This window comes from Mya arenaria, chromosome 6, assembly GCF_026914265.1.
Source record: "Mya arenaria isolate MELC-2E11 chromosome 6, ASM2691426v1".
In the NCBI taxonomy this organism is placed as follows: Eukaryota; Metazoa; Mollusca; class Bivalvia; order Myida; family Myidae; genus Mya; species Mya arenaria.
The window spans coordinates 13476328-13486849 of NC_069127.1; the positions used below are offsets into that span (position 1 = coordinate 13476328).

The window sequence follows — 10522 nt, forward strand, 5'->3', positions numbered from 1 at the left end:
ATAAAGTATTGCAACTTCATCGTTTATACATTCAAGGGCATCATGTTTCAAAAGGTTGAACTTGACAATGATTATTGTGAAGGCAGTTTAATACCAAAGTTAACACTGTTCTATGAGAAGTATTTAAGACAATATATAGCGGTTCACTACTGATACAAAGACAGGAAAGCTCAGTTTTACTCACTTCATTACATGAATAAAGGCACGATGTATTAAGTATGTGCATTAAAACGTGACATAATCATGCTAATGTGTGTGTCTGAAATTATAAAATCATCACTTTATATCTGTCTTTATTTTTATTGAGTATCCACTAACTTTTCTGGGTTGTTGTGAAGTCTTCACTTCTGAAATGTTTATGACAAACAACATCGTGCTTTGATGGTGACCATAACTTCATTTTATTACCATGCACACCCTTCTTTACTGCTACGCTCCATTTATTCTTGAATCCTTTGTCTTTCGGAAAATGAAACCCCCCAAACCCATTACAAAGTGGAACACAACAGTAATTCACCATTTCTAAGACTGCGGTGTTAATCAGTTTACTTTGCAATATAAACCTTACCTTATTAATTAGATCAGGTCAATTGATTACATACTCTGCATTCTCCCATTGTAATTCAATGTAAACCAGCTGTACACAGAGATAGCCAGCATACAGGTGTGTACCTCTTATTTGTCAGGGGCACTGCAGAGATAAATGGACTATCTAGAAACTCTCCCATTGCTGCCAATAATACACTTTATTCCTAGTTTTGCGTTGTAACACATGTTATGGATATTTCCTTTCATAGCGGTAATCGAGCCTAGCCCGGCCGGCTTATCTTGGTTTCGGATTCATGTTACATATTGTTTGTCAATCTTTATGTTGAATATTTTGAAAATATCTTAAAAAGCAAATTTCACATTGTGTTAGACTTGCGAAACAAATGATGAAACGATAATTTGCAATTATATTTATTTCTCAAATAGTACCAAATAAAGAATAAAGACAATTTACCAAACGAAATCCGAAATCACGTGAAATAGAGAACGGTCTGAGTGAACAAGTGATTGTTAAAGCGTACACGACTTAAGTACCCGAAAATTGTATCGTACAATCGTATAAAACAAATAATTCATATAAACTTAAAAATTAACGTATGATACTTAATGACACAATCAGATCATAACCTGCAAATCGAAGCATTTCCACTGAGGTAAGATACGATCATGCGACGTAGCTCGACAAAGTAACGGTTTGAAATTATACATTTATAGATATAAATCGATGTGTGTGTATATATATATATATCGATTTATATCTATAAATGTGTAGGGGTTGTCTTTCACTAACCCTCTACAAACTCATAACAAACGTTTTTATCTTATCTCACTGAATAGCAACGTTGAAAGTTGAATATGTTGAAAACGGCACCTTTATGTATACATCAATTGCCAATATCCGTTAAGACAAAACAACGCCATCAGATCATTTCAACAGGCAACTTGCTTAAGCATTATAGCTCTCAATGCATGCATCGTATATGGACTTGCTTTACTGTTGCCCCGTTAAGGGATAATTAACGACGTTAAAAGTTTCTATGTATACACTTGAGTTTTAAATGGCGCGGCGATGTTATGGATCTACATCTGTTGTTGCTTTTTTAATGGTTTGTGCAGCCCTTGTAAGTGTTATTAATGTAGGGCAATTAAGTGTCTTTCTTAGAACGAAACGGCATACTGCTTATGGGCCGGATACCGGTTTATATTCTATAGGATATACATTAAGAGGAAATTTGTCTATGGAATCTTGTCAGGCTGTTCCAGATTCACTTGGTAAGACGAGTTAATACTAGTAAATACAAAGTTCATTACGCATGTCATGTTTGGAATTTACGGACTCAATGAAAATTTAGTATATTGCATGCGTGTGTTAAGTTTTAATGTTGAGTTATCAAATTGTGAGTATGTAACTTTGGATGTCTTTTAAGACCTATTGCATTAAAGTTTTGTTACTGGGGTTGTTTTTTCATTTAGTTTAAGGTAGCACATCCCTAATGAAAACCTCCACTTGAAACTCTTTATTTTAATTCTTTAGCATATGTTGTTAAGAACATGACTAAAAATCTTTTGAAAGTTTCAAAATATTGGTTCGAATCCAGGCAGAAGCACACAATATATTTGTTTATTTAATTCTTCTTTGCTACATTTTTTTTTACAAACGTTGATATTATATTTTTACTAAAATGTAATTAAATGCATTTTTACACATAAATATAAGCTTCTGTGAAGATTTTATAACTTGCAGGCACGGCTGAAATAGGTGGTTAGAAATTACAAACTTTTTTTTTTAATGAGACGGTAAAACATTTTGTTTTTTGGCATTCTCCGATACCAAATTATTACCAAAATGCTGAAAAATAAATGAAATAAAGGATTGCTCTTGTCTCTCGGATGATGTTGTTTTTATCGACAGTTCTGAAATGGGGGTACTAATGTAATTCAAATTTGAATAAAATTGTTATTTGACGGTTTTTGTTTTTGAATCCAGGAAATGATACACATTAATATTAATTATCAAGCTGATCATAGTTTATAATGGTGCCCATAAGGGTTGTGCTACTTTAACTTATAATTTGACTTAATGTTTTGAACACATCGAGTGACAACGCTTGCGGAAGACTTTTTAACAAAAAGAACCTGGTGTATAATTCTCGACGTCAAGCCCGTTCCTTACAATATGTTTTACGTTGTGCAATGCCCTACCACGTTCTGAAATCAGGACCGTCAGAACAGCTTCAATGTGGTTTAATCTATTTTGTTATTGATACACATGCTGTTTTGTCTTATAGTAGGAAAACTTAACATTGACCTTGGGGCGGCACTAAAATCTCCAACGCCTTCGAAACACCAGGATATGTTGCCAGGTGGCGCATGGAGTCCGAAGAGCTGCGTATCTCGGCAACGGATATCAATCATCATACCTTTTCGTGACAGGCAGGCACATTTGGACATTTTAGTATACAATCTTGTTCCGGTATTGAAACGACAAAAAGTTGCCTTCCGGATATTTGTGGTAGAACAGGTAATTATGTATGTGTATGTTAATTATATTCAAAACAGCAAAAACACATCTACAACAATATAATTTTACCATTGTCAACAAGTCTTATGTCCGAATTCAGAACAATCACTCTCACTCACACTCAATGAGTTAATCCTCTGTAATCGCATAACGGTCGAGATATTTTCGAGTGAAAGGTATATGCGTATTCACAGGTCTGAGTGAGACTCAAGTGTTTTGCGTGTGTGGGACATTTGTGAGTGCTCGGCTAGACCACTTGAACCGCCCTTGAAGATTGGTTTTTAATACGAATTGAATAAGTGTGAGTGATAAAAGTACATGACAAGTAGAAAAGGTGAAATATATAAGATATTTGGAACAAATCAGGGACATCCTCGTTTCCAGACAATATTTAAGAGACCGGTATAATCCATTGAAGTACATGTACTTCAATAATGAGGCCATCTATAAAAAAATAAAGTTTTCAAAAAGATGCGCCAATCATATAGTTGTTTTGTTTCGTAATGTTCTTGAACGCCCAGCAAAGTTGAAAGTTGCAATTCCTCGATGGCTGCAAAGACAGGCAGCTAAATGTACGCGAAGTAAGCAGCCTGGCGGCATGACGTAAGCAGCCTAGCGGCGTGATATTGGCGGACTAGCGGCCTAAGTTTATCTCTTTTTCAAGGTTAGTGTTCATGCGTTTAATTAGGAAATATGATAAATCAATGTTTTTATTTGTACATTAACATAGCGGCCTTAAATTGTTTTCTACTTCAAAGCATTTTTATATGAGTTTTTTCTTAAACATTGCTAAAATAATTGTTTTCCTATGCAAATTTCATCACGCTGGAGCATTTTTTGCAAAGAGTTGATCAAGCAGTCCAGCGGCCTAACGGCGTAAATATAGCGGCCTGGTGGCCTAGCGGCTTAAATAAAACAACAGCAGCCCTGAAAAAGGGGGAAATGCTAGTATTCGCTAAAGCATGTCGATTTATGAATAGAAACATTAAATTTATCATTGTTTTAGAAAGGAACGCATATAAAATGCTTTGGATTGGAAAACAATTTTAAGGCGCTAGCCACATGAGGCAGCTATGCCGCCAGGCCGCTAACTTTACGCCGCTAGGCCAATTCAGAGGGTGGTCAGGGAATTGATGTTTTTTTTCCAGCCTACATTCAGTTGGATTATTATTATCCACATTATTATTATTATTATTAGTAGTAGTAGTAGTATTATTATTAGTATTATTAGTATTATTATCATTATTATTTACACAATGATCATCATCAGCAGCAGCAGCAGCAGCAGCACAATCACCACCACCACCATCACCACCGCCGCCGCCGCCAACACCACCACCACCACCACCAGCTCCACTACCATATCATCATCATCATTATTATTATTTTATTAATATTATTGTTATTATCATTATTATTATTAGTAGTAGTAGTAGTAGTAGTATTAGTATATTATTATTATTATTATTATTATTATTATTATTATTATTATTATTATTATTATTATTATTATTATTCAAACTCCCAAGACCGCTTTCTGCAGAATACAAAAGCAAGATTGTATATGATATTTAAATCAGGTGAGACAATGGAAACCGGTTATACATTTAAAACAACAACAACAACATGCATTTAAACGCATTTTGCAAAAGTGATTTACAATCCAAAACGTTCATTTTTATTAACCAATTATTTTAAAATGTAAATTTCAGTTTCAGAATAACAATTATTGTATTTTTTGTCGCCATATCTACCAATAAGGTACTGAAATCTCCAATAAACATATGTTTACAATGTATAACACCATAACACCACCATAGTCAAACAGATAATCCGATATGATCATATAAACATACATGTATATATACTGTTATGGTCACTTGATGAAGTGGAGTGTTAGCGAGGCTTGTGAATACGAACAGATCACTTGAGTCTCACTCCCCTTATTCCACTCAAGTGATCTTTGAGTGTCCGTCCCTTACGGGAATGTGGTTGGAGTGTGAGTGAGAGTTGATGTTTTGAATTCGGCCCTTACCCAGGCAGAATCGCGAATATATTAATATTATAGAGTTGCCCTGATTGTCATAAGGACGTCATGATGTTCATAAAAAAATAAGCAATTGGCAACCACTGTCCGCACCTCGTATTACCAATATAGGTACATTTAATGCAAAACATATATTTTGAGAAGCGTGAAACACATATCAGTAGTAATCAAAATTATGTTTCAGTTTGGTAACAAAACCTTCAACAAAGGTCGGCTAATGAACATCGGGTTTACGGAAGCGCGGAAGCACGATGAGTTTGACTGCTTCATCTTCCACGACGTCGATCTCATACCGGAAGACGACAGGAATATGTACACGTGCTCTGATAACCCTCGTCACATGTCCCCGGCCCTGGATAAGTTTAATTATACGTGAGTAGAATAGCATTGTTGATTGCACCTGTTTGTAGTGGTTACCGCTGTATTGAGGCTAACAGAGTCAACGGCTCTGCAGACGCCATTGTGATTCTGTCCTGCATACCTGGGCGGACGCGCATCAACACACACACACGCACAAACGATATTTTTAGAAGTGTTTCCCATGGTAAAATGTCCGGCTAAAATACGGTTAGTTGCGCAAGGCTTTATTCGTTTGTTTGTTTGTTTGTTTGTTTTTCATTTGAAGAAGCATAATTATAGCAATGGAAGTGGATATAAATCAACTTTAAATAGAAATAGTCATTTAAAAGCATGCTGCAAGTTGTGTATGTTCATGGTTTAGGGATAACCTAATTCATAGCAAAGCCTAATAAATGCGGAGGTATCAATTTATTTTTCATTTATATACCTGGAGATTTGTCAATATTTACATTTTCCGGATTGCACAAGCGGGACGCCATTTGACCAAAAGTAAATGATTTATTTTATATAACGGACGTCAACAGCCGTCAACACATTATTCACCTCAGTCTCAGCAACCACAAGTTATTTCTGTAGTTTTTCGCATAAATATAATCATGTGACATCTATTTTCGGAATCAGATTGTGTACTTGCTGTTTAAAGTGCTTGTTTTAATGAGATCTTTATACATTTGCAGTACGATAAAGATAAAAAGTATTTTTCATGAAAACTAGATTGGCTTCAAAATTCGAAAAAATATATCCCTTTCAAATACTTTACCAGCTCCCTGAGTAGGCAATCTGCGTATGTGCAGTACGATTCAACAACGATTTAAGAAAGCAGTTAAATATTCATTAGGCATACACAATTATAAAATGTCTTGTTCGGCACAAAGTGTAAACTTCTAAGAACCGCATATGTATGATGAATAAGATCAGACAAAAGCTTATAACTTTTTTGACGGCTTGTTAATATATCAATGATCCTTATCGGCTTCTTTCAGGTTATCAGGTAATAATGCTTGAATAACGGGCCCTTTTCAGAGGAAGAATATGCGATTATGCAATGGAGCGGCTATATTACAGATGGCTGAGGAAGGCCAAATTTTTCACATTAAACATTGTCTAGGTCGTGTTTTTCTTGTATTTATTGTGTTTCAGATTGCCGTAAATGGCGCTAGTGGGAGAAGTTCTCAGCATCAAGGCAGAACATTTTTTAAAACGTCGTGTATTGCAGAATGCTGTACAAGAGTCTGGTGGGTGGGGTACTCAGCTTCCGGGATAAACATTTCACCAAAGTAAATGGCTATTCGAACCTTTACTGGGGCTGGGGTGCTGAGGATGACGATATGCACAAAAGGTAAACAGGCTTGAATAGGATTTTACATTAATGAAAGTATCAATTAAGCATATCAACGACTGCAGAAACAATGTTTTCGTGAACTCATGAATCAAAGATATTTACGGAAATGGAGTGATTCCGTGCAGAGCCTACACCTAAAGATATGAAGTTCGCAGACTCGGTCATACTGTTCCAAAGTCATGGTTGAGTCAATGGTAGGTGCAATATGTCATATTTTTTTAAACTTTGCCACAATGGCAAATAACAAGGCAATCTACTTTTCCGTCCTGTCATTGAAAGTTTTTAATCGCATCAAGCTTATTTTTGATGACATCAAAGCATATGAATGTATACTGGGAAGGAGACATGTTTGTATGTGCTGTTACTATATCTGTGATGTAAAAATGTAAACGAAAAGGTAGATCAAGTAGATCAAGCAGGTTCAGTAAGTTTCAGAAATCACAAACAGTTCAACTCCTATACAGATGGAAAGTAGGCCATGGCCTGATATTGATTAACCATAATTCACTTTCGTGTGTTAAAGACAAAAGGAAAACCCCAAGTAACTATGAGAAATCATTTCCCTTATTTCTGTAATTTGCCGCATGATGCTCATATTATAAGTTAACGCATAAGTTAAACATATATTCAACTACTGTAGAGTCTACTTCTGATTTTTGTGTTAAAGTTTTAAAAGTTCTACGGCCATTTTAGTTTCTATAAATGTTCATTGGAGCGTTTAAACAAATAGTTAAGATTGCTAAATTTACCTGGTCAATCGTAATTAAACAGCTCAATTAAATTTATTTATTAAAAGTGCCTATAAGTTATTAGTTGTGAACCTTATCTGGCAAGTTGTCAAGCATTAGAGGATTATAATCTCTAGTACACAACGTTACATTGTAATTACATTCCGACTTTTTAGTTTGTTAAAATTCAATAGAACAAAACTACATATATATATATATATATATATATATATATATATATATATATATATATATATATATATATATATATATATATATATATATATATATATATATATATATATATATGTATTGTTAAGTGGTTTTATTTGTTTTATGATGTTGTATTTTCTAGACTTTCAGCCTCGAAGTTAAGTGTTGAACGGCCCTCAATTACTATTGGACGGTATACAATGATAAAACACGACAAAAAAGATGTTTCCTCAGTCAGGTTAGCAACCATATATTTACTTTGTCATATAATCAAATAAATACAAGGACAACCCCAGTGGCGCATCGTGTAACCAAGATAGTGTTCGGATGCATACAGTACAAAGCCCAGCATACAACATATACACAAATACAAATTAACGTTTTCAGTAAATATTCGGTTACTGCCTTGGCACAGGTAGTGAAAAGTGTTTAAAAAATCACTTGGAGGGTTAAACCAGTTGAAGAGACAATTATAGTTCGTATTTGTATTTGTGTTGCCTTAGATCTATGAGAATGCATGCATAACATGAAATATTCAAATAAACTTCATTATGTTAAGGCTGTTAAAACTTTGTGGCTGAATTGCAATTTACAGTTATATGTCCCTTTCTTCGAGTCCACCTTACCAATTTAGCTAGAGTCCGTGTACTTAGCTATGGAATAAATACTGGAAGTGGTAATAAAACTTTTCACAAGATATTGATTTCAAAATAATAAAAAAAAACATTTCTATTGGGTTTTGTTAAGTGTATCAGGAGTATATGTTTACCTTTTAACAATTTCAAGCCTTTAATAAGGAGAAGATGTTGGCACTTTAAGGCAGTGTTCAGCACACGTTGTGTATATAAGTATAATTATAATGTATCTACCTTCTACCTCTTGATATAGTACTGCTCTGTATAAGTACATACTAATAAACGTTTTTTCTTTCAGATTGAGCCTGTTAAAAACATCGACAACACGATACTTAAAAGACGGCCTCAATACTTTGGAGTACAAATTGGTTGAAACCCGGCTTGAGAAGTTGTGGACACGTATAATAGCGAATGTGGGCGATCCCCCGAAAAATCAGACCGAGAATCCGCTTTGATAACATAGAAGTTCTCGAAATAGTATTACAAATATTTTGGATTTGTTTCCTGTGCCATTTAACATTGTGACACAACTGTCACCTATGGTACTTTAATGACTTCTTTTTCTGTATTTTTACTCTACCTTTAAATATTTTGACCTCACTGCCTTTAACATTGTCAGCTCACTTTAATAACTTTGTTTTCTGTTGTTGATTTTATTTCTATGCCTTTAATCATTATTGCCCGACTTTTACCTATGATTCTGTTATATCTTGTTTTCCGATAGTCCTTGCAGTTTCAAAATATTTATTTGCGTCATGCAAAGGCTATTGTGAAGGTATTTAATATCAAACCTTTTTCAATCCTATTGTCAGTCTTCATTGAACGAACGAAGCATATGCTGGTTAATGCTACTGCGCAATCCGATGGACTACAAGTATCTTAGATCTAATTAAGACTAATATTTAATACTACCGTGCTTTTCGATCCCTCTTAAACGTTAACAACTGACCTCCTTAATCAAATGCAAAATAAAAAGCATAAAAGCATTAAACGACCAAAAATTTACACCTCAACTTTCATTCCTTAAATGAACTGCCTTTCGGCAATTGCGTTTATCAGCCGATGGACGCAACATCTTCGGATATGTTCGGATCGCAATTTTTCGCATAACGATATACATGAAAACTATTGATCTTGTTATTGTTTGTAGTGTGTCAGCAGGTACCGTAAACTATAAATCAACAGTTTAGAAAGTGTTAATTTATTTTATTTAATTGTATATATATTGTTGCCATAAGTGTTTCAATTTTACGTTTTAAGTGTTTATTATTAACAATTATTGAATGAAATGATAAACTATTCGTGTAGATATAAGTAATGAATTGCGGGATTGAGGTCATTATCGGGGTATGAACGCATTGGGCAGGCCAAAGTGTACTCCACGCGTACTTTGACCAGCCCAATTAACATTCAATAATTGTTAAAAAATACTTCATTTTCTGTATTTTTACTCTACCTTTAAATATTTCGACCTCACTGCCACCTCGGGAACTGTTTTATCTGATATTTTGACTGCTGTGCCTTTTACAATGAATGAATTGTGGGGTTGATGTCATTATCGGGGATATGAACGCAATTGGGCTAGTCAAAGTATTCCATGTACGTCTGTAGCCAGCCCCTGTGTGAGGTTGGTATTCATGTTCATCTGTAGCCCGCCCCTGTGTAAGGTCGGTTTTCCATGTACATCCGTAGCCCGCCCCAGTGTAAGGTCGGTTTTCCATGTACATTTGTAGCACGCCACTGTGTCAGGGCAATTTTCCATGTACATCCGTAGTCCGACCCTGTGTAAGGTCGGTTTTCCATGTACATCCGTAGTCCGACCCTGTGTCAGGTCGGTACTCTATGTATATCGGTATTCGCCCATGTGTAAGGTCGATATTCCATTTACATCAGTAATCCGTCCCTGTTTTAGGTCGGTATTCAATGTATACATGTATACCGCACCTGTGTAATCTTCTAATTCGATGTGTATCTGAAGGCCGCACCTGTGTTACACACCCGCATTTGAAAACTCTTATTGCTCTTTACAAATGTAATCGGATTTTCTTTTATTACTTGCAACATTCGACAAAGACGGATCAAAAAGTTTCACTATCCGAATATTTAAGGAATGAATTGAGGGGTCGA

The 10522-nt window shown here is 35.0% G+C and overlaps 1 protein-coding gene across 1 annotated transcript; it reads left to right on the top strand.

The window, feature by feature from the left end:
* The first annotated feature begins 1542 nt into the window (after window positions 1-1542).
* LOC128236410 (beta-1,4-N-acetylgalactosaminyltransferase bre-4-like) lies at window positions 1543-9485 on the top strand. The gene is made up of 6 exons (XM_052951259.1): window positions 1543-1821; window positions 2838-3070; window positions 5302-5489; window positions 6694-6816; window positions 7903-7998; window positions 8694-9485. Exons 1-6 carry the CDS (start codon window positions 1608-1610, stop codon window positions 8848-8850), a joined length of 1011 nt encoding a protein of 336 aa, XP_052807219.1. The 5' UTR covers window positions 1543-1607; the 3' UTR covers window positions 8851-9485.
* Window positions 9486-10522: the final 1037 nt, after the last annotated feature.